Below are 22,940 nucleotides of genomic sequence, written 5' to 3'. Positions count from 1 at the left end.
AGGCGCCAACTCCTGTGCCCGCTCCCGCATCGCCACGTCCGGGAAGTTCATGTCCCAAAGGGATCGCCGGAGGCTCCACGCCGCAGCGTCGTACGCGCGGGCGCCCTCCTGGGCTGTGTCGAAGGTCCCGAGGCCGAGGCGCACGTCGCCCAACCGAATCTCAGCGGAGTAGGTGCCGGACGGACACACGCGGACGCCGTGGTAGCCCGAAGCTCCCCGGCGGCGCGGCGGCATGGTGGCGCGGTGGTGGCGTCTCGGCGGCGAGGAGAGAAAGCAGTAGAGGAAGAGACGAGAGAGCGGCAGAGGGCGCTGCAATTTTATAGGCGCGCCAGACACGGTGCGCCAAATCTAGTGCGCGAGCTGCCGCTTTTTCCCGCGCGCGCTAGTTTCCCGCCTCCGCTGAGGCGCGCGAAAACGTCCCCCGCGCGTCTTTTGGTGCCGCTGTTGGAGATGCTCTTATAAGCCAAAAGATGGACTATTTTATTGCGGGATGATCTCTCTCTTTTTTTGCCAAAAAATAGCATATGACAAATAGTTTGATAATAATATTAAGTTATTACAAAATTAGTGTTAAGTACACCATATACACTATATTCCCTTTTTTGTAGGGGGTGCTTGTCGAGTTGGGCATTTCGAGGACCGGTCTCCATGAAGGCCTTAATTTTGAAAAAATCAAACTTTTCAGTTTCAAAAAATTCTGAGAATAATACACATGTATACAAGGATGTAATGTGTGTGTAAATTTTCAGAATGAAATACTTTCAATTACGAGCTGCACAAAAACAAATTACGAACTTTGAGGATGAACATTTTTAGCTCTCATTTTAACGTATTTTGATCTGAAAATTTACACATATATACATCATGTCTCTAGGTACCATTTGGCATTTTCGATGCTTGTCTAACCAGTTTTCGCCTATTTGCACTGGTCAACTTGTTTTTCTACTTGGGCATGCACGCAAATACCAAAAGATGCCAGGGTGGCAAGGAAAAACATTGACACGGATCGCCAGAGGGGCGGATGGATGGATGGCTGTGGTTGGAACACGGGGCCACCCAATCGCTCCTGCCATCATCTCCCCCGTCTGCACCACTCAAAACCACACCCCCTTCCATCCTCCCTCTGCGCCAGCCTCCCTCCCTTCCTCGCCCAGCCGGCCATGGAAGCTCTGGCCGTCGCCTCGCCGGCCGCGGCACGGCCGCAGCCCCGTCGACGACGCCTCGCCGCAGGTTCTTGTAATTCTCAGTCACCCAGCTAATCGAGCTGCATTTCCATGCCTAGTTCTTCTAGTTCCCTGTTGTGTTTGTAGTCGTCACGTGTAATCAAGCACTGTCTGCTCTGGGACTGGGATAGCCTAGAATTTGTTCGTTCAGAGAACAGGTGCACGGTGACGGTGCATCACATCAGTGATAGCACCATAGACTGGGTGATGCGCTACGTGCACTGGCGCGTGGCCACATGATCTGCCTCACCTTCTCTAGTTTAGGCCGGCCCTTCGCATCTCCTCGCCTCCCGTGATGAAATCTTCTATGCTTTCTTTATGTTTTCTTTTTCTTTCAAAAGAAGCAGAGACTTAATGTTTGTAGTTCTGAAAGTTCTGAAAAAGGCAAGGTTTTGCTTATGGATATTTGGTTCCAGTTATGCATGATACTGCATTGGGATTCAAGGTTGTGACAGTCTACATTATACTGAGCCAACTCTGTCAGAATTATATCGGTTCAAAACCCTGTGGTAGGATCGCAAATCATGGAGTTCTGAACCAAATCAGGATCATTTCAAAACGAACAGAGGCTTAATGTTTAGTAGTAGTTCTGTAAAAAAAAAAAAGCAAGTCTACCGTTGCATCAGTTTCTGTTATGCATGACAGTGCACTGGAGGCCAAGTTGTGCTAGTCGACGACACACCAAGGTTTTCAGTATCTTGGATTATGAATCGGATCAGAACTCTCTATGAGAAGATCGCAAATCGTATTGTAGAATGGACAACATTGCAGCGTGCACTCTATGAATCTAAGATAAAATTTCAGTATGTTTCTGACACCATTCCTGATTTCCAGGTTCATCGTGCCAGGGGAGGACGAGCCAGCTGCACACCTCCTTCAGCGGCATCACCGTGCAGCGCCGGCCACAGAAGCCGCTGCCACACCGGCGATCATCGACGGTGGTGGCGATGGCGACGACGTCGCGGCCGTCGATCCAGTTCATCCAGGGCACGGACGAGCAGACGATCCCGGACGTGCGGCTGACCAAGTCCCGGGACGGCAGCAACGGGGTGGCCATCTTCACCTTCGAGCAGCCGTCGGTGTTCGACTCGTCGGCGGAGCTGGGCGACATCACGGGGTTCTACATGATCGACGAGGAGGGGACGCTGAGCTCCGTGGACGTCAGCGCCAAGTTCGTCAACGGCAAGCCGGCGGCCGTGGAGGCCAAGTACGTGATGCGCACCCCCAGGGACTGGGACCGCTTCATGCGCTTCATGGAGCGCTACTCCCAGGCCAACGGCCTCCAGTTCCTCAAGAAGTAGCAGCCATCTCCGTCCATCCAATCCATCATCATCATCCATGAATAAATCTTTTGATCCTTTTTCTTCTACCTTTTCTTTCAAGGATTCCTGACAGAAACTACGTAGCTGCTATCTATAGCTGCATTGAGTTCAGTCATCACCGTGACTGCTGATTTGTGTCAGTGCTCTGTTGCTGCGTGCCTTATTCATGCTGCTTTCTCTCCTTGATTCTTTGGTAATATGCTTTTTTGAACAATACTCATGTGCTTATATTCTGATGATGTGTCAAAAACGCTCTTATATTATGGGACGGAGGGAGTAACTAATAACACATGCTTGCAAAAGCTCATGTAGGTTGTAGAGTGCCTGCCTTACCTCTTTCTTGCAGACCACCACATCGCCGAGAAATTGCTCCACCGAATACAGACTGCAATGAGGAAGGTGGCGGATAGAAAGAATCGATGATGATCGCGGCAGGGATCGGTATGAGTACATTCTCAATCTCAATGAGGAAGGTGGGCTAAATTTACATGATACAGTTACAATATAATCCTGTACAAGCCGAGGGTGAAGATGTATTAGAAGGGGGTGGTCATAGTGCTGTCAATAGTACAGCACATCAGTACACTGCAGAGCATGTCCTTGATCCGGTTGTACTCTGACGCAAACGACCTGGGCATGTCCACGCGCGATCAGTCATCGATTATCTGATGTCTGTCCGCTTCGGAGTAACTGGCTGAAGACTGATTCGAGGAGGCGCCATGAGCAGTGCTGTTGCTGCCACGGCAATGCAGTAGCTGCACCTGGAGGCTCTGGATGAGCTCGGTGAGCTGCTGGATGTTCTTCTCCTGCGCCAGTATTATCTGTAGATTGATACATAAACTTGTGAGTGTTGAATGTTGATTTGAATCCGCGCAAAAGGGATGGAAACAAGAAAACCGCCTTGCGTGTCATAGGCACTGGCACTGAACACCTGCTTATCAAAAAGTGTCGCATGAAGCGCAATACTTCCCTAAAAGTTCTTGCGTAATAAAGCAATCACCATACCAGTAAGCATGGCTGCATAATGTATCAACTAAGGGGCTGTTTGGTTGCAACCCTGAGGAGCATGCCTGAGTGTGGCCTGACGTTGTATCATAAATTGAGGAAGATTGCATACACCTTCTAAAAATAAAGCCACTGGCTCTTTCTTCAGATGACAAACTTATGCTATTCCTGTTCTACCGTCAGATCCATCACAAAGCATAGGCGTTGAGAAAGAGTAATAATTAGCGCCATCACAACAAAGAAACAGGTCACTCAACTTCCACAGGTCACTCAACTTCTTCACTAAGCAATACTTGCATATATTGGGGATGCGCTAAACTCAAAATTGACTTTCTTGAAACTGAACTATAGTACGTACGTAATTAACAAACTTATGTTGTTCCCGTTCTACAGCCAGATCCATCACAAAGCATAGGCGTTGAGAAAGAGTAATAATTAGCGCCATGATCGTGACAAAGAAACAGGGCTAAATCTGTATGCTCCAAATACAGCAGAAAGTGGACAAGTGATCATGAAACTTCCACAGGTCACTCAACTTCTTCACTAAGCAATACTTGCATATATTGTAAGTTTAGAGAGGGGATGCCCTAAACTTAAAACTCACTTTCTTGAAACTGAACAGCAGTATGCAATTAAATGGAAAGAAGAAAAGGAAATAGTACAGAACATTCCGACATAAATGCACACAGATTATTCTGAAGCCAGCTACTAGTATCATGCCACACAATTTAACTATTTCGATCAACATTATAGTAGCATCAAAAAAGAAAAGTTGGCTTCTAGAGAGGATGAAATGCAACCAAAAGAACTAAGTTGGTCACACATCACAGGTTTCAATTTGTTTTCATAGACAACACTTGTGGTGGTGGTTCCAAATTTTCAATCTATGTGTGTTCAAAGTTCTAAAAACGCTACCATATGCCAGCACCAATTCTTCCGCAACATGTACAAAACAAGGTAGCACAACAAACAATGGCAATAAATAGGGGTGCCTCCAAGAAGATACGACCTAGAGCGAGTGCAATTTGACAAACGACAAGAACGCCAGGAGAGCGGCTCACTCACTTTCTCTTTAACGGCATCTTCCCTTACGATCTGCGGTTGCTGCCTCCGCCGTGTAGCTTCCGGGCTCGCCTCGGCCTCACCGATCTGCTGCTTCCACTCGAACTGCGATGATATGATGAGCACGAGCAGGAGGAAGACGAGCACGATCGGCCTCGAATTCATCACTGCAGTCAGCAGCCAGAGACCTACAGAAACACATGCCACCGTCAGCTCGTTACAATCTCCAAGGATCAAAGCCGCGAAACAATCACTATAGCACACGCGAGCCTAATGCCTATTCATGTGTAGTGCAAAAATCCCCAAAATGCTACATCAAGTATTTACCAAAATCCCACAGTGCCGCGGCCAACTCACGCGCAAAGGAAATGGGGAATTTGACTCGAACTGGCAGCGCCCACGGATCGAGGCCGGCCTGGCCGTCCCAGCACGAGAACCGCCCGGGGGGATCCGGCGACGATCTCGCCCGAATTTGAACCCTAGAAGGATAACAAAATTACTGCTGGGTGGGTGGGGGGCGGAGATCGAACCATCGCAGAGGCGGGCTGCGGAATCGGATGGCCGGCCCGGCCGAAGCTCCGGGGAGCCTCCTCTCTGCGCCGGACACCCGCGGATCAGATCTGCTTCTGCCGCCGGCTGCCAGCCCTAGCCGCCGCCACCAACCTCGGAGATCGAGAACTGAGACTGCTTCCTCTCTCCTACCTCGGCTTTCCGTCCCGCCGCGCCGCCCCCAGTTTTCCAAGTAGCCCTCTTCCTTCCCCCTTCGTGCGGCGCAGTCGGCCAGCCAAATGCTGCTGGCTGGAAAAACCGATGATGCGATGCGTCATGCGTTGCAACTTGGCATCATTGCTTACGCGTCGTGAAGCAAAGGGAGGAACCGTCCTGCAAGGCACGTGGGTGCTTCTAGATGGTCCGTTGTAGGAGTATTCATCAAACATTTCATCTCCATCTCCATCTTCACTACTATTAAACAATCAAACAAGAACTTTCTTATATGCACCCCGCAAAATGTACACGGATTCATTATGACCGCATGATTAAGCCCTCTAAACTTAATCTAACGGCTAGCCTTAACCTAATCCATTCTCTATGTGCACTTAACAATTTACATTGACTGACCATGCTTCACCATATGAAACTCCACGTCCGATCAATTAGGAAACTATAATTATGATCGCGTCTTCTTAGGAAACTAATCACGATCGCGTCTTCGTAGGAAACTAATTACTATCGTGTTTTATTAGGAAACTAATCATGATCGCGTTTTATTAGGAAACTAGTCACGGTCGCATTTTATTAGGAAACTAATCTGGTATTCGCACACATTGACACGTCCATCACCTCGGCCTCCTGGATCACGATCCTATCTCTCCCAAGAAAAACCACCACGGCCAGCCTCCACTCGGCATGGCGACAAGGAACTGAGGACCAACAACTCCTTCTCAGGGGACGCCGCCGGAGTGCCGGTAATTCTCTGTACTTGCTGACTTGAAGGGATTATGATTTACAAAATGACACTTTTGCCGAGCTTCTAGAAGAGAATCAGCTTGTATGAAATATTTAGCATGCACTTCTGAAGAAAATAGTAGTTAGCAAATGCCATATGACCTAATAGTCCTCCTGCCAAGCAACCTTTTCTGGAAAGAGAAAATATTCTATGATGACATGCAATGTGATAAGTAATGAGTAGTGGAAGGTTCCTAAATTGACATGATAGCGTGATTAAATTTTCTTTACTTCACCATTTTTTGAGGGAATTATTTACTTCACCATGTTACTTATGAGCAATTGCCATATTTTGACATAGGTTCCTGGTTTCCTCACTTCTACTGAGGTGAAGGCTATTAATCGAGGTGAAAATATGAAGGAACCACTGGGTAACCGCCCCCACCGCCTCTGGGGATGTGGGAGTCACATTTGCCGCTGCCACCAAGACGCGCTAGGCGCTGCTGCCGCAGGGGACACGAGCGCACATGGAAGCCCATACTTCTCACAAGTTCAAATGTGGTTTTTGTGGTACTCTATTTTTAGTTTTGTTTCCTTATCGAGGTTTTTGTGATACGGGCGCACACGGGTGCACTTTTATTATTTTCTCAATAATATATTTCTGTTCGTTTTGGCACATCTTCACTACAGAATGTGACCGCAATGGAAGAGGCGCTCCTGCAAACTTTGCTTCATGTACCTTTTAATTTAGATTTGTTATGTTGCTTGTAAGACAACTGCCCAGCCAGCATTTATGGTTTCTTGTGAACTTACACGGCGTGCCTGACTTGTATACTTCAAAATAAGGTTTCTATGCATTGCTAACCAGAGTGTGCTATCTTTATATCTTCGGTGTTTCTTAGCAGATGCCGTTTACATGTGTCATCAATACATTATTTGTTTTTTCTTAATTTGTAACACTTGTATTGCTGGAGTTGGTTTATTTTAAGTTGTTACATTTGGAACTCCTTTAAGTTGTTTTCCTGTGTCTACCCTTGTATTTATTTAGCGCATTGTTCTTTTCGCATTTTGGCATGAAAGCTTGTTGGCTTGGAGGAGGATGAACACAGATGAAAGAGGGGAAACTTTGTAGAATTGTGTATGTTGCTTGCCAAGTTTAGCTTTGGATTTTTAGTGCTTTGACACTTCATGCAGAATGAACTAAACATTTACATGTCAAGAGCATCTTGATGCATATAAAAAGTAAACGGAGGCATGAAATTGCGAGTTGTATGGGTTGATTTATATTCTCCAGTTTTATGTATGTTTGTGACTTTGTGTGTACCAGACATGAACATTCATCGTTTCATGCGTTGTCAATTTTTCCTATACGCCACGAGACACAAAGCAACCTTTTATCTACCAGATGTTGGCATCTACTTGAAATGCAATCAATAATTATACGTGCGTTGCACGTGCACACTTACTAGTTTAAATAACTGTAAAAACGTCTTACATTGGTGTATAGATGTTAGTAGCTCCCACGATGATCTATCGTATATGTTGTCATGTGTTTTTTTAGGGGATATGTTGTCATGTGTTGAGGACGGGTTGCGTATTATAACGCTGTGTTCGAGAACAATGGCATGTTGGTGTCGGCCATGCTAATTTTGTTATTTTTTCATTTTTTTTGTATTTGTGATAGTGTATTATAGAGTTTGGGGTAGCATCGGAACTTAAAGGGCAATACATAACGGTGTCTACATTAACTATGAGGTGGAAATCTAGTTTCTCTACTATTAAAAGCATGCTCGTTTTACGCAGAGAAATAAAAAAAATATAATGCATATACAAAACACACATGAGATATGCTAGAGAAAATGAGAGAGATGACATGTGTTATGAAAACTTTTGTCGAAAAGTGCCATAGAGAAAACATCATTAGAGATGAGTCCTTCAGGCTCCCTGCACGCACCCATCCTGCAACCGCCGCCAACCTCCAGTATCACCGTTACGCATGACAGAGGCTATTGCCATCACATGCGAGGCTATGTGCAGAACCGATGCGAGCCACAAGACAATTGTCGATGCGGTATGACGGGTGGGGCCTGGGGGAATGTTCCCTTGTTGACCTAGGCCCGGATCCGTCGTCGACGATGCCGAGGAAGAACACCAAAAATCCTCCACCGAGAAACCTCCAACCAAGCTCTAAGACGTCACCCTTGCTCCGTGGTGAGCAAGAGACCAGGGGCCCAGCTTATTCCATGTGACTGCCACCCTTGCCGCTCCGGTGCCACCAAACGGAAAGCCGAGCCTTCCTCTGTATACAAACGGAAAACTCTCATTATCGTCGAATCAATAGACAGAGCGTGGGAGGGGATGAAAGCCGTTGCCACGCCGTTGGGGACCCACCTCCGGCTTCTCTCAAAGGGTGAAGAGAGCGGAGTGATGTTTTGGTTTTCCTACCGAAAGCAAACATTGCATTTTTAAGGAAACTCTCAACAAACTTGTACATACCTAAAAAAAATCTACATACCAAAATAGCATTTTTGTTTTTGTGAGACGACATACCAAAATAGCAGGGTGCGGCCTGCCGTGGAGCATGTACGCGCGGCCCACCCACCCATCCCGTCCACCAAACCAAAGAAAGGTTCCGAGCCCACCGAAGCGAGAGAAAGGAAGGAAGGACAGAGCTTCCCGAAGCAGGCGTCGGCCTGTCTGCCTGAATCCCACGCCCAACGACGAATACGTCTGTCCGGCCCCGCCTGCCTGTGAGAGTGTGAGTGACGCCCAGCGCGGACGGAAAATATCTCGCGCCGCCGCCGGGATTTAGGGTTCCAACGTTTCCACTCTGGTCTAGGATCGTATCATCCCATACATATAAAATCCCCCCCGCGCCACTACTGTACTGTACGACGCGGTCTCTCCTCCGCTCCGCTCCGGTCAACCCAAGTTCCTCCTCGCCTCCCAAGCCGTCTTCCTCCTCCTCGCAGGTGAGATCTCTCGCCTCCTCCCCCGCCCCAGCCTCTCCCGGAGATGGCCGCGGTGGCCGGCTGTCTGGTTGCGTGCTTTCGGCCCTGTTTCTGTTCGCTCTCGATCGTCCCACGGGTCTAGACTAGGGCTTGATTTGGTCGGTGCTCTGTAGAATATCGAGCGATTGGTTGCTCGGCCTGGCTCCAGTCTGTATCTCTAGTCTGAATGAAGCTCGCGTTTCTGGTGTCCATTCCGCATCCAGGACGAATCCCCCAACGGCACAACGCACATCTAAGATTTAAGCTTCTTATTACTGTAGCGCTGTTCGGCAGTTCATCCCATCCTCCCTAATAAAACTGAGCATGTTTTTTTAGGACACCTGTTTCCTCAATTAGCCTTGGGTAAAATACTAGTACTCCCTTCGTCTCACAATATAAGATCGTTTTTAAGCTATGTTAGAAGATCCAGAAGAATTGCTTTTCCTTTTTATGTTAGAAGATCCACAATGTAAAAAACTGCGATGCCATTCTGTTTGATGTCCGTAGTCGGTTCAGCTTCTATTCTAGTACTATCTGTTTGTCCATACGTGTTTCAGCTTCTCTCCTCTGCTACTCTGCTTCCAGTAAAGCATCCTCTTCTCGACCAACAGATATGCAGTTTAGCTTAGATGAGTTGATTGATACCGCCTATTGACAAATTGCCATGGCATGCTCAGTTTTTCCTTTTTTTTTGCTGCCTAAGATGTACTAAATCTTTGAGGTACCTATGAATCGAAGCACTCATCGCTTAGGAGGTTGAATGAACAGAATATTTGTTGATCGCCATATAATCTGTATTGCTCTTGTTCTTTTGGCAAGCTCTAACAGTTTCTTACCTGCCCATCTGTTGTTGGATGTGTTTATATCCCCCCAGTGATGGCTGATGAGGATGAGTACCGATGCTTCGTTGGGAACCTGTCCTGGTCCACAACTGATGAAAGCCTCAAGGATGCATTCTCAAAATATGGCAAAGTTACCGAGGCAAAGGTGACGTGGACAATCTCTTGGTCATCAATTCTCTGTTTACAATTCAACAACTGCATATGTTCGAATTATTTTCCTGATCCTACGCTCAGCGTCTGATAGAGCATTGATGAAGCAATTTTTATGCCTTCTGCTGGACTCTTTTCGTCACTAGTTATTCACTTATTTTGTCTCAGAGATCAATCTTTTCCTCAGTTCTGTGTCCAACCTTGATACAATAGAGCTTTAGGACATACGGTTGCATATCTACACATTCCCAACTATTGATTATATGTGGAATGTTTTTTGTTTACTTGTTATTAGTTCCTGAATTGTTTTGCAAATATTGGCTTTATGTTGGTTGACTGAGTGATGCCTTTTATTACCTTCACAACTATTCCTCATATGCACTTTGCCGTTTATTCATCATGAGCTTTTATTTATCTTTGTTTTCTGGTAATGTGCAGGTGGTTATGGACAAGTTTTCTGGACGTTCACGTGGATTTGCCTTTGTGACCTTTGATGAGAAGAAAGCCATGGAAGAAGCTATCGAGGACATGAATGGATTGGACTTGGAAGGGAGGGCCATCACTGTTGATAAAGCTCAGCCTCAAGGGGCTGGTAGAGATCGTAACGGTGACCGTGATTTTGATCGTGACCGTGGGTCTCGTGGTGGCCGTGACTATGGCGGTGGTCGTGCGCCGCGTGGTGGTGGTGGTGGGGACTGCTTCAAGTGCGGCAAACCTGGACACTTTGCTAGAGAGTGTCCAGATGGTGACGGCGGGAGAGGTGACCGATATGGTGGCAGAGATGATAGGTATGGTGGTGGTAGATCTGACCGTGGCGGTGATCGTTCTGACCGTGGCGGCGATCGTTCTGACCGTGACCGTTCTGACCGTGGCGGCGACCGTTCTGATCGTGACGGTGATCGATCTGAGCGTGGCAGTGACCGATATTCTAGCCGTAGCCGAGATGGTGGAAGCGGGGGTGATCGTTACAGTCGTGACCGATCAGGTCCCTACTGATGGCCTGGATCTTGAGAAGTGTGTTTCATCCAGGTATGAAAACCCTATCTACTATCATGAGGTGTGTTTCCTTGTGTCTGAAACTTTGTGATCATGTATTTGAATCATAATGATGTACCGTGAGTAAGCAGATCCTTTATTACAGACCATATTACTGACCTGCTTATTATTTGCTTCCTGGTTAATGTGAGTCACATGGACTTTGGCCATAAAATGCTTGGCGCTGGGCCCTACATGTTTGCTTGATATGCTGCTCGGTGGTTCTTGCTTGGTTGAGAGGTGGCTTTTGGTCGCGCTGTGTGTTGATGCTCCATCATGCTGGTTGTGCTCATGCGAGATACGTGGGTTATGTGGGATTGGACGGGCATACCATGTTGTTGTTCCTGTGGTACCGGGAAGGAAACGGTGAACTAAACTTTGCTTGAAAAATTCATCGCAAGAAAAGGGGGAGATGACAATCATCGGTCCGTAAAAGGAAAAGCAAACCGGTAATCTCTTTCAATGCTCTGTTTTTGAGATTGAGTTGACCTATCAATCTTAAATGATCTTCTGTTTTGGCAGGCCCCCTTTTGGGTTGCTTATTTTGTTCTGGATCGGTTTCGTTGTTGTCTAATAATGACTGAGGTCATGTTGGCTGATTCCAATCCGTGCCAGTATACCATAGCCATTGGAGGACCCCTGCTTCTCTGCAGCCTGCCTAAAAATGTTGGTCTGTGCCTTTGCCGCTGTTGGTCGGCTTTGGTACCTGGTCACTGGAGTTTGTCCCTGTTGGTCGGCCTTGCTACCTGGTCGCTGGAGTTTGCTAGCTGTTGTTTCCTTGTTTCGTTGAGCTGTGCCGTTCGTCGCTAGAGATGCATCACTGGGCCGTGTTCGTCGCGAGAGATGCGCATGAGAATAATGCTGAGCTACCTGGCTATTCTTCTTTGGCAATGCACCACCGGAGTAGCAGGTTCCGTTAGTATGTAGTGTATTATAGTGTGCCATTGCAAGTTTACATGGCCATCAGATAGGTCATCTAAAGAGTTTTTCCTTGTTTAAATTTAGTTTACATGGCATTGCAAGTTTTACATGTTTTAATCGTCTAAAGAATGTTTTGTTCACTTTATTTGTTTTTCCTTGTTTAAATTCATGAGCTGTTCATCCTTATGTGTGTGGAATTGTTGTACTAAGAAAAGTGATTGCTGGTTTCAGTTGCTAATACAAGCAAAGTTTGCATATAGTTGGTCCATACAATACATGTAGCCTCAAAATACCATAATCTGACCATGCCGATGACAGCATCTGTAGAGTGCGTGTCGGTCTGTCACATGCCGAAAACAAATGCCGCCACCTCGCCAATTAAACTAATAACAAGTAAATAATTCAGGAGCTGGGGTCAGAGCGAGCCAGCATCGGCGCAAATCGCCGGAGATGGAGTTCAGGGGAGCGCGGTGGCGAGGATGGGGTACTTGTTCTTGGGCATGCGCACCAGCGTCGGCTGCACCGAGGCGTCATCCTCCAGCGCCTTCCAGCTGCACAGAAACAAACACCATTATTACCGTTAGCCGGCCGTTTCAGAGCTAGTGACTGGACACGGTGGCCGGCGGCAGAGTTCGCCGGCGGGGGGACAGCGACTCACTCGTATGTGCAGACGAGGTGGTGTGCGAAGACGCAGATCTCGAGCTTGGCGAGGCTCATCCCCGGGCACATCCGCGGCCCGCTGCCGAACCCCAGGAAGCTGTACGGCTTCAGCGACCCCTGCATACGTGCATTGCACAAAGTCAGTCGAGTCGTTAGCTAGCTCGGCTGCTCGCCGGAGACGAGGAAGAAAGGAAGCTAGGCTAGGCACGCACGTCGAATCTGTCCGGGTCGAAGCGCTCGGGGTCGGCGAAGACGGCGGCGTCGTGGTGGATGGACACCACGTCCAGGTTCACCGACGCGCCCTTGGCCACCTGGAAGCCGTCGATGTTGAAGTCCTGCGCGGCCTTGCGCGAGTACCACGGCAGGATGGTGGCCCGCCGCAGCGTCTCGTTCATCACCTTGGTCGTGTACGGCATGCTGCTCAGGTCCGACCACCACAGGTGCTGCGTGTCGTCGCCGTCGTGCGCCGCCCGGATCCCCATGTGCTCCTCCCTGAGCCTGGCGAGCACGTCCGGGTTCTCGCCGAGGAACTTGACGAGCCAGGTCAGGCCCGCCGTGGTGGTGTCGTGGCCGGCCACCAGCAGCGTCAGGATGTTGTCCTTGAGCTGCGCGTCCGTCAGCTTCTCCTCCTCCGCCGGGTCCGACGATCCTTGCTGGCCGCGGGCGTGCTTCATGAGGAGCGTCTGGAGGAAGTCCTCGCGGACCTCGCCGGCCCTGCGGCGCGCGATCACCGCGTCCAGCATGGCGTACATCCGGTTCCGGCCGCCGAGGCCGCGGTGGAAGGCCGTGCCGGGGAGCTTGAGCGGCAGCGACGCGAAGGAGGAGGAGATGGCCTTGAAGTTGGCCCGGAACTCCTCCTGCTCCGGCCCCTCCGGCTCCAGGCTGACGAGCATGTTGGCGATGACCTTGAGCGTGAACTGGGAGGCCTCGTCGAGGACGAGCACGCGGCCGCGGCCGGCCCAGGAGCCGAGGATCTGCACGGCGAGGCCGTCGATGAAGGCGAAATGCTTCCGTAAAGCGTCCACGGAGAGGGGCTGCGCGATGAGCCGGCGCAGCCGCCGGTGCTCGTCGCCGTTGGTGGTGAGCAGGCTGGTGGGGCCCAGCACCTGCTTGCCGGTGTAGAAGAGGTTGAGGCTCACCACGCCGTCCTTGCCGGACAGCAGGATCTTGGCCGCCTCCCGCCCCGTCATGAACACCGTCGTCCGCCCCAGCACGTACGTCTTGAACACCTTGCCGTACCTCGCCTGCCGCTCGCGCATGAAGCTCAGGATGCCGGCCGGGTTGGAGAAGGCGGCGATGAAGGCGAAGGTCTCGCCCACCACCGGCCACCCCATGTTCCCCGGGATGCCACGCATCGGGTCGTCGGCCGGCCGCCTCAACGCCCGGAGCCAGAAGAGGAGCCCGCAGGCCGCCCCCAAGGCAGCGGCCAGCAGCACGGGAGCTCCCGTTCCCAAGATGGCCGCCATTGATGGTGTCGGAGGAAGGTTGACAGAGCTGTACGTATCACCATCGCCATTCTTGGCCTTATATATCGTTGTCTCTTGTCCTCTGTTGCCTCGTCGTCGTTACGCCCGAGAGGGAGCCATTTGGTGCCATGCCAGAGGTTCACTCGAGTTCCATTGTGATCGGCTCAGCTAGCTCTAGCCTTTGTCTTTGGTGCCGATTTGGTTGTCTTTTTTCTTTTAGATTATACACCATGCATACATCTATGATTACGTGCTCTGCTTTAGCCCTTGTCTTGTTCACACAGTTTCCTTGTAAACTGAACATATCGTTTTTCTTAGGTTATATAGAAGTTGCTATAACAGCTCCAAAGAAGTACTAGTATTTGTGTGACCTGTAGAGTGTGCCGGCCATGTGCATGGAGATAAGCTTTGTTTTAACTTGTGCCACGAAGCTCATGGACAGGCTTTGATAAGGACTATGATGCCCACAAACGTATTATTCTTGAGGTTAACGTAGCCACGTAGGCAGGATTTGTTTTCTACTCACAGGTACCTACCTGTGGTACAGGTCTATGTTCATTTACAAAAGTTGATGAAGCGTGAGAACCAACTTATGGTTGAATGGTTAACAGGATGGTTGTACCTTAGCCGTTGCATGAATGCGTGTATATGGCTGACGACCTGACACCTTCATCTTGTTCGCGCTGCCCCCGCGACAGCCGGACAATCCCCCACCTCCTCCACCTCGTTGCCGCCAGAAGGTGTTGTCGGGCGAAGCTCGACCTATGTCAACGTCGACGGTGGCGCGGGATGCGGTCGGTTGTCAGGGTTGCGATGCTAGGTGCGGGACGTGACAGCTGTGTGGCGGAGGGTGCGTGCGAGACGACTGTGATGCGTCGATGATTCTCTCAAGCGATACGGGCAGACTCCCCGTTCCATAGGGCAGGGGCTTGCCTGGGTAGGCAGAAACATGGGGTGGTAGTGCGTGAGGCTCCGACAGCGATGCTGGGCAGGATCGAGGGTTTGGGCGGCAGTGGGACTTGGAGATTTCTCCATGGCCAGATCTGGCCCATGTAGGCATGCTACCTCGGCGGCACGCCTTGAGTGGGTGCTGCCCCCGCGATGCATGTCGGGAAATCGTCATACGACGTGTTGCTGGCTAGAGTCGGTGATCCCCGCTTTTCGACGACCTGATGTCCTGGCAGCGATGTCTCTCTTGGAAGCTAGGGCGGTGACCCTGGATGGTGAGGTTGCATGCTTGGCTCTCTGGCGAGCAACGTTTGTAGTAGTGGTGGTGTATGCTCTTGACCATGTGGATAACAATGGGAGGGGTGGCGGGTGATCTTGGTGTCGTCGTCGCTTCGGTGGTGACAATCCTTGTTTTGGATATGGAGGCCTTCCACTGGTGGCAACGACCCCTCCCTCGCGGGTTGGGTCGGCAACCTCTGCTCTGTCGGGTGGCACTTGTGAGGGTCAGAGCAAAAGCCTCGCGCTCAAGCGCCATGGACAACGAAGCCCACGGTTGTTGCTTCCCTCTTGAGGGCATTGTTGTGGATCCCCAGTCACCCAGGTGTTGTGGACTGGGCACCTGGGTGAAAACCCTAGTCCATTTGCTCGGGCTTGATGATGATGGCGCCTGGTGGCATCACTCTCTTGAGGGCGTTGTTTGCGGATCCTCGATCCATTTTGTTGCCGCTGGCCAACATCTTCTGATTTTGCCTTGTCCTTCGCATGTAGCGTCCCGACTCTAGAGTGGGGTGGTCTCGGCGATCTCTTTTATTATACATGTGTGCTCATAGTCTTCGTTTTCAGCCCTTGCCATCTCCTGGCAGGAGTGGAGCTCCACAACCCAGAGTGAGAGGGCAGTCTCAATGGGGAGTCGACACACTCTGGAGATGGCTCGGTGTGTTTGGTACTACGGTGTCCAGTGGTAGGTGTGGTGCAGTTTCGTTCATATCCAGTAGTCTAGGTTGTCTCTTGTTAGGTGAGGCGTCTCCTGTTTTCGTAGTCAGTGTAGCGTTGTTAGCACTTGTGTCTCTCACTCGGATGTCGTTTATTTTTCTTTTGTCCTACTTGTATCGGTTTGACTGTCTGGGCTTTTGAGAATGTATGTGGTGGGTGTGTGTGTTCGTGTATGCATCTAAATTGTAACCGGTGTTTATATCTTTTTTTACAAACTATGTTTAAAGTTTCAAAATATCCAATAAAACCTCACACATACAAAATTTATAGTACATTATATTCGCAAAAAATATATGTGAAAATTTTGCAGGATTCTCCAAACACAGTAATAGAGAAAATGAATGAGTGTCATCTCCTCTTCAGTCCTATAGTATCAGAAAACAGAGTGAATTTGCATCAAAGGATGTGTTTCTGTGGGGATCATCAAAGAGTAGTGTCTGACAACACAGGAAAAACAAAGGAATTCTACCAAGAGCTTTACGTTAGTGATTTTCTCTCTCTCCAAAATAGAGTGCAGATGAATGCTAAATGAAAATCTCTATTGGTCCTAATCACATGGATCAAATGAACAATATTGGAAAATTTCCTAAGAATTCAAATCCTCCAAAAAAGATCGGGTAAAATATCTCTGAATGAAAGGACTCGAGTATTGTGGTGTACAGTGAAAAACTAAAATGAAGGGTAAAGAACAACTCTCTCTTTTCAGACACTACTAATTGTGTACATGCACACACGTCTAGTTTGACAGTAATATTATTTTTAGTGTTAACTGCAATTAATTCATTCCGAGATTAATTATGTTTAATGCAATTAATGTCATTTCTAAATTATGATTAATGCAACTAACATGTTTCAATGTATTGATGATGTGACTGGCAACATCATTGGAGCAGCGTGAGACGTTGGATATAGGTGAATGGATGGCTCAGATCATTTGGATTCACCAAACTCATGCTTTTATAAGTAACAAGTATAGTAGCAGAATCTAAAACACGTTTCTAAAAAAAAGTGGAAATTCACAACAAATGCTGGATGAGTGGTCATTGGTCCAGCATCAAGAAGTTTACAACAAACGAAAATAAGTAAAGAAGAAGCATCATGATAATTGCAGCCCATCCCGAAAGGCTTCGCAGCATTGAGATTTTTGGAGGCTGCAACAACCACTGGGGACACTTCAAGCACATGCACATCGACGACTGCCATCGTCTCCATCGAAGGGCCATCACTCCGGCCACCGATGCAGCATCCCGAACACCGACCTAGGTCGCCGGCTAACATTTGCCAGCACCTTGAGCTCTCTTGCTACCAATTCTTTTTAATAGACAACAAGCACACATGAACTATCTATTCTGGTCAACATGCTTGATCAGCCGAACTGTTATATTTTAGCCACTTGTGTTGAGCAGGTGCAACACGACTTCTAAGGCACCATCGCTGTTCCTTTCATTTATAAGGTTAATATTTGACTGTATTTCATAGGCATCAGTCACACATATGTATTTTATCGTTTGGACCAACATCCAATTGATCATATGAAGATCATTCTCTTCCATCCATATAAATGTTGACTTGGGACTGAAGAAGAAAACCATACATCCTGTGTATGATCCTACGATATCAAAACCATTAGGATATGATCTAGCATATCAGCAAGATGGTACGTAGCTTCCCGAAAATCCCAAGATATTCCTGGGATCAGAAACATACTTACTGTTCATAAGCCTCATACTGGAACTCCATATATCAAGCCAGCTGTCTTCTGGGCCCACGCCATCTCATCCAAACGACTAGCTTCGACCTCTTCTCGGATTTCTTTCAAACAACATTACATGATTCATTATTATCGGATTGATTCGGTCTTACAGGCGAAGATGCCCAGTGACTAAGTCTTCCTTGTCTGAACTATAGGCTACATCTTTGTCTGAACTCAATGGCCTGCAGCAGCACCTTCGTTGGCTTGGTTAATTTGGTTGTCAATTCAATGACATGCACCTTCCCGCACCGCACTGAACAAAACGCATGAGGTTGACAGCTGAACAAGCAGCTTTTTTTTCTTTGAAGAAAGAACAAATATGGAGTACTAGTATTTTGAAGTGGCGCATAAATCTTGAAATCATATTTTGACTTGTATGTATCCCAGGATTTTCTTTCTAAAACTTTTGAATGGTTTATTTGTTGACAATTGATAATAAGTACTCGATTATAATTTGTTGAATGTATAAAAAAAGCAAGTCAAACAAGGACACATTCGTACCTGCTATCACATTTATATAAATAACAAAAGCGATAATTTTATTCTGGAAACAAAGGCAGACATTAAGACCAAAGGGAACACAACTTCCAGAACAAATTCAATAGTATTTAAATTGTGATGATGGGAAGTGGCAAATTGACCAACACCTTAACTGAAGAGCTGTTATCAAGATAGCTCTCATTCCCATCCCAGGTGCTGAGAAGCCTGGAACAGCTTCGACTCTTGTTGCGTTGTTCAACCGTAGAGCTGCTTGCTCCGGCGAAAGCTGAAGAGTTTGGAACTGAGCATCTATACAGGCTCAGAAATTCTCTATCTGTATCTCCGATGAGCCAAATCCACCTGAATGAAGAATGTTTATCAAACCTTGCAATTCACCAATGATAGACTCAACAAGAGACTCAACACATGAGATAGGGCCTCTGCCAATCTTGCTAACCTGTGTTATTATTCAGTAGCCAATATTTCAAACGAGGAAGAGAGGCACAGTAAGTATAGTGGAGGACTCTTCGCATATATTAACAGCATAGGAGAACAGTGTTTATGAAAGGAGTTCATTTTTTCTTTTAAAAAAGAGAGCTCAATTAGATTGTACAGAATTATTGACGTCGATGACAATCTAAGTCTGAAGTCTTGATGTTCAGAGCCGGTTAGTTGCTTGCTTTTGTTTTGCATCGACGACTAAAGCACTATTAAAGGCCCATTTTTTTAAGCCAACGTCAACCGTGATGGCCTTATCCTTGAACAATTCTGTCATAGCTGATCATTTTGCATAAGTGCATCATCACGGTGAGGTAAGCATCATAATAGCGCACAGAGCGACATAATGAGGTGAAATAGTGACCTCTTCAGGAATAATTGCAGAAACATATTCTAGAAAACTGCAACCTGATCTCAGTCATGCACAACGATGAGGTGAAATAGTGACCTCTTCAGGAATAATTGCAGAAACATATTCTAGAAAACTGCAACCTGATCTCAGTCATGCACAACGATTTTGTGGACGGCCTTTGGACCAAACATTGTGTTTACTGAAGACCTGCAAGATTCCAGCAAAGTTCAACATGTTAACACCAAAAAATTCTAGTTACATGAAAGGAAATAAAAAGTCCAAGTAAAAATAACAGCATAGCAAATATAAACAAAATATACACTTGCAGTTGTAAGATGCTGCTGATAAAAGTACATTTTTTTAAGTTTGGAAAGATTGCTCTTGAGTACTTACACATCTGTAAAACGAGTTCTAGAAGAAATTAGATCTCAAGATCTGGAGGTACCAAATTTACTCCCAAAAGACCAGTACTAAAGCAACCCGAAGGCAGATGCATGTTAGAAAAAAAAAGCCATTATCATATTATGTGGATTAGCATTAGCTTGCCCTGATTATAAAATTATATGTTACACTGCAGGAGATTCAGAAAACTCAGGAAAATTTATAGCATTGTGATTCACACAAGTATTGTTGCTAATCCCAAAGTTACAAGCTAAGAAACAATTGCTGCATCTGTACCAGGATATTGGACTGCCTTATTCAAAACGGTAACTTTCACTCACCTAGACCAACTGTATGCAGCATTGCCCTGAGACCAGGTCCTCCTTCCCAGTAGACACAGTAAGCCTTCTTCAGGTGTCTTATATTTATAGTGGATTTTGAAGATGTGACAATCATCAAAATGGATAGCCAGTGCTTTAGCAAATCCTGCGCCGTCTTTTTAACATATCCTAAAATTAAACTCTGCATTTTTTTATCATGTGTCTTAATGCAATGAACTTTCTTGCATATTTCGCTTTGCAAGTACAAGTTACAACAAGCAGTAGATAATGGTGTTTAGTTTCACCGTTTATTTGCAGTACAAGGATCAGGATGTACTCGGTCAGCTCAGAAAAAAAAACGATTATATGATGAGACCATTAACAAATAAAAAAGTGCAAACTAATCATCTGCAAATGAGAAAATGAATTCAAAGACAAGCAAGTGAGCTCTTTTATGTGCAGGTCCAGCAACAGGACTCTAGAAGAAAACTCATCCCCACTGTCTTGGCCTCTTGGATTACAGAGTCTAGAGAAACCTTGAACTAAAGTTATAGAATATAATAATGAAGACAGGACTGTAGTAACAAGATGAGACCAAAAGCAAGCTGGAAAGATTTTGCCATGGCACTGTAAATTCCTGATTGTGCAGTAAATTCCTGGTTATTTGCTCTGCAACTGCAAGTGTACAAGAAAAAAACCAGTAGCAGAAAACTGACTTTGTTCTAACATGAAAGCATGAAGAATTAAAGAGTTCTGGTGTGGCTGTGAAAATAGTGGAAAAGCCACTATTTACAGAAGCAGAAATGATAGGAGGTTACTTGGGAACTTGTTCATGAAATTCCAGCAATCCAAGCAGCAACTACCGATGTGAAAATCAAAAGAAATTTGTCAAATGAGTAAATAAGAATATAGTACACTGCATGTGAGCATGCCTTTTCTTCTCTGTAAAAAATAATGTAATGCAGTATATCATTTTACTATGAAGAACAATTTCCTTCAGATACATTATCCTGAAACAGAAGAGTTAACAGAATGTAGCACCATTTTCAAGCTGATACTCGTCTTGCCTGTAGTTCAGTATTAGTTCAGTATAGTGCTTCATTCCAGTTAGGGAACCAACCAAAGTTTGAACTTTGAACAGGGTTTTACAACCCTGATGGAAATCATCAACAAAGCTCAATTTTTTCTCCATGTTTCGTGTTCTTATTGATTGAAGGTCAAGAATAATTAGGGACAACCAGCAATAGTCATGGTACCAGAAAAACACTCCGTAGGGGCAACAGTGGTATCATTACTGACTAATACATAATCGGAGAATAAATATTTCACTAGAATAGAACCTAAGGTTTCTTCTTTGGATTGACTTTTGGCTGCAGTGGAGCAGTGGAGTGCTTTCGTGGCTTTGCTCTGCTTCGTTAGTCTTCTGGGCTGGAGTCGGAGACTGGCTCGTCGTCATCATCGGCGTCGTCCTCCTCCGGGTGGTGGTCGCGGCGCTGCTGCTCGTGCGACTCGGCGCCGGTGAGATGATGGCTGAACTGCTGCTGGTGGTGGTCCGAGTTGGTGTTCTGGACCACGGTAGAAGCAGACTGCTGCTGTTGATGGTAGTCGGCGGCAACGTTGGGGAACACAGCTCCAGCCGGCATGGTCTGCGCGCCGGCGAGGTTGATGAGCTGTGGCGCGGACTGGAAGGCCCAGTACTGGGTGGGCTGGTTGGGGGCGCCGGCCGGCTGCGGGACCATCCACACGGCGGTGGCCTGCGGGATCATGTGGTTGGCTCCGGCGGCCCCAGCGGCGGACGGGACGGCGAAGACGGGGACGAGGCCCTGCTGACCGCCGATTGGAGCGAGGCCGCTGGCGACGGAAATGGCCGCGCTCCCGGCGCCGCCCTGCAGGAGAGGGTCGGCGAGGACGGAGTAGTAGGCGGCGGTGGGCGGCACGGTGGCGAGCGGTCCGGCGGCGCGCGTGGGCTGCAGCTTGCGGCGGCGCTTGGCGGAGGCCTCGTCGTCGACGACGGCGGAGGAGGCGGACTGGGTGGGGATCCGGAGCACGCCGTCGACGGTGGTGGCGATGGCGGGCACGGTGCCGGTGCCGGTGGCGGCGACGATGGCCGGCTCGGACTGCTGCAGCAGCCAGCGCACGGTCTCGCCGTCCGACTTGTGCCCTAGCTCGCGGGTGAGCTGGAAGATCCTGGCGGCGCAGGCGGCCGGCATGCGGATCCGGCGGCCGCGGCCCTCGACCTTGGTGTGCCGGTCCCGGTTCCTCGGCGGCGGCTTGCGCACCACCATCCCGCCCCCGCCGGCCCCGAAGAGCTCCACCGGCTCCGGCTTGGGCACCACCATGTACCCCCCGCGTACCGGCACCGGCACCATCGCCATCGCCCCCGGCTCAGCCACCCCGCCGGCGTTTGCTTCCCCCTCGCCCAGCGGCCTGTCCTGCCCCTCCGACTCCATCCCGGCCGGGCAAATTCCCCGGCGCGCCGCGGCTGGTGGTGTTTTCGCGTGTCGCGGGAGATGGTGGGGTGGGGTTGGGGTGGGGGTGGGTGGGGTGTTGTTACTTGGTGGTGGTCCTACCGCTGCCCGTGTGGTGTCACTCGGCGTGGGGCCACCGCCCATCCCGGGTCCCGGCGCTGGTGGTGGGGACCGGGTCCACCTTCCCCTCGCCGCGCTGTAGTGGGCCCGGGCCCCGCGGGCAGGCGCGCATTTGATCCTGATCCTGGCGGATCCGGGGGCCCGGGAGCGGCTGTCGTTTCCCCCCCCCTGCTCCTGCCCGTTGGGCCAGCCAGTCGGATCAGCCCCGGGCCCACCACGCCCATTGAGAAACCGCTGGCCCCACTGCCCACGGATGCGTGTGCGTGCGTGCGTACGGGTCAAATCCAGGCGAATAAAAGGGGTAATTAACGCGTGATTACGAGGTGGGCCCGCCTGATTAGGGTTTAATGGGGGTTGATGGCCTTAAGATCCGCGTCCGTGCACGTGACTGACCGCTCCCGCGCCTTTCGAAACCAAAATGCAAATGTAGCACTCGCTGGAATAAAAAGGCACCTTTCGGACGGGGTGGGGTGGGGCAGACGGCGCGTGTGGCGGGGGTGGCCCC

At 48.6% G+C, this 22,940-nt stretch overlaps 5 protein-coding genes across 7 annotated transcripts; 2 read left to right on the top strand and 3 right to left on the bottom strand.

Annotated features, from left to right (window-relative positions):
• Positions 1 to 1,051: 1,051 nt before the first annotated feature.
• Positions 1,052 to 2,727, top strand: LOC123123666 (photosystem II reaction center PSB28 protein, chloroplastic). The gene is made up of 2 exons (XM_044544226.1): positions 1,052 to 1,230; positions 2,058 to 2,727. Exons 1-2 carry the CDS (start codon positions 1,161 to 1,163, stop codon positions 2,522 to 2,524), a joined length of 537 nt encoding a protein of 178 aa, XP_044400161.1. The 5' UTR covers positions 1,052 to 1,160; the 3' UTR covers positions 2,525 to 2,727.
• A 258-nt stretch (positions 2,728 to 2,985) lies between these two features.
• On the bottom strand, positions 2,986 to 5,459 carry LOC123123667 (uncharacterized). 2 transcript variants are annotated; one of them, XM_044544228.1, is made up of 3 exons: positions 4,940 to 5,459; positions 4,616 to 4,800; positions 2,986 to 3,366 (listed from the first exon to the last, which is right to left on the bottom strand). In XM_044544228.1, exons 2-3 carry the CDS (start codon positions 4,775 to 4,777, stop codon positions 3,196 to 3,198), a joined length of 333 nt encoding a protein of 110 aa, XP_044400163.1. In that variant the 5' UTR covers positions 4,778 to 4,800; positions 4,940 to 5,459; the 3' UTR covers positions 2,986 to 3,195. The 2 variants fall into 2 exon arrangements, with proteins under 2 accessions (XP_044400163.1, XP_044400162.1); XM_044544227.1 differs by having other exon boundaries at positions 5,143 to 5,454.
• Positions 5,460 to 8,759: 3,300 nt separating this feature from the next.
• Positions 8,760 to 12,251, top strand: LOC123123665 (glycine-rich RNA-binding protein RZ1A). 2 transcript variants are annotated; one of them, XR_006460724.1, is made up of 4 exons: positions 8,760 to 9,030; positions 9,923 to 10,035; positions 10,479 to 11,524; positions 11,598 to 12,251. XR_006460724.1 is itself a non-coding variant. In XM_044544224.1 (3 exons), the coding sequence occupies exons 2-3, from the start codon at positions 9,925 to 9,927 to the stop codon at positions 11,034 to 11,036; spliced, it is 669 nt and encodes a 222-aa protein (XP_044400159.1). In that variant the 5' UTR covers positions 8,760 to 9,030; positions 9,923 to 9,924; the 3' UTR covers positions 11,037 to 12,251. The 2 variants fall into 2 exon arrangements, 1 of the variants encoding a protein (XP_044400159.1); XM_044544224.1 differs by having other exon boundaries at positions 10,479 to 12,251.
• On the bottom strand, positions 12,222 to 14,205 carry LOC123123664 (abscisic acid 8'-hydroxylase 3). Its single transcript, XM_044544223.1, has 3 exons — positions 12,869 to 14,205; positions 12,655 to 12,773; positions 12,222 to 12,547 (listed from the first exon to the last, which is right to left on the bottom strand). Exons 1-3 carry the CDS (start codon positions 14,120 to 14,122, stop codon positions 12,454 to 12,456), a joined length of 1,467 nt encoding a protein of 488 aa, XP_044400158.1. The 5' UTR covers positions 14,123 to 14,205; the 3' UTR covers positions 12,222 to 12,453.
• Positions 14,206 to 21,010: 6,805 nt separating this feature from the next.
• Positions 21,011 to 22,379, bottom strand: LOC123123663 (transcription factor PCF2). The gene has a single exon (XM_044544222.1). It carries the CDS (start codon positions 22,295 to 22,297, stop codon positions 21,263 to 21,265), a length of 1,035 nt encoding a protein of 344 aa, XP_044400157.1. The 5' UTR covers positions 22,298 to 22,379; the 3' UTR covers positions 21,011 to 21,262.
• Positions 22,380 to 22,940: the final 561 nt, after the last annotated feature.

Source organism: Triticum aestivum, chromosome 5D (genome assembly GCF_018294505.1).
Source record: "Triticum aestivum cultivar Chinese Spring chromosome 5D, IWGSC CS RefSeq v2.1, whole genome shotgun sequence".
Classification (NCBI taxonomy): Eukaryota; Viridiplantae; Streptophyta; class Magnoliopsida; order Poales; family Poaceae; genus Triticum; species Triticum aestivum.
Note: the sequence above shows the minus strand (reverse complement) of the source record. Positions and strands in the feature narration are given on the sequence as shown.

Bases quoted from the DNA above. Each gene is read 5' to 3' on its own strand.
- LOC123123666 (XM_044544226.1), top strand. From the start codon at position 1,161: ATGGAAGCTCTGGCCGTCGCCTCGCCGGCCGCGGCACGGCCGCAGCCC. The intron at 1,231-2,057 runs GTTCTTGTAATT...CCTGATTTCCAG, and splicing joins TCGACGACGCCTCGCCGCAG to GTTCATCGTGCCAGGGGAGG.
- LOC123123667 (XM_044544228.1), bottom strand. From the start codon at position 4,777: ATGAATTCGAGGCCGATCGTGCTCGTCTTCCTCCTGCTCGTGCTCATC. The intron at 3,367-4,615 runs GTGAGTGAGCCG...ATCAATCTACAG, and splicing joins AAGATGCCGTTAAAGAGAAA to ATAATACTGGCGCAGGAGAA.
- LOC123123665 (XM_044544224.1), top strand. From the start codon at position 9,925: ATGGCTGATGAGGATGAGTACCGATGCTTCGTTGGGAACCTGTCCTGG. The intron at 10,036-10,478 runs GTGACGTGGACA...GGTAATGTGCAG, and splicing joins GCAAAGTTACCGAGGCAAAG to GTGGTTATGGACAAGTTTTC.
- LOC123123664 (XM_044544223.1), bottom strand. From the start codon at position 14,122: ATGGCGGCCATCTTGGGAACGGGAGCTCCCGTGCTGCTGGCCGCTGCC. The intron at 12,774-12,868 runs GTGCGTGCCTAG...GCACGTATGCAG, and splicing joins TCGACCCGGACAGATTCGAC to GGGTCGCTGAAGCCGTACAG. The intron at 12,548-12,654 runs GTGAGTCGCTGT...GTTTCTGTGCAG, and splicing joins CACCTCGTCTGCACATACGA to CTGGAAGGCGCTGGAGGATG.
- LOC123123663 (XM_044544222.1), bottom strand. From the start codon at position 22,297: ATGGAGTCGGAGGGGCAGGACAGGCCGCTGGGCGAGGGGGAAGCAAAC.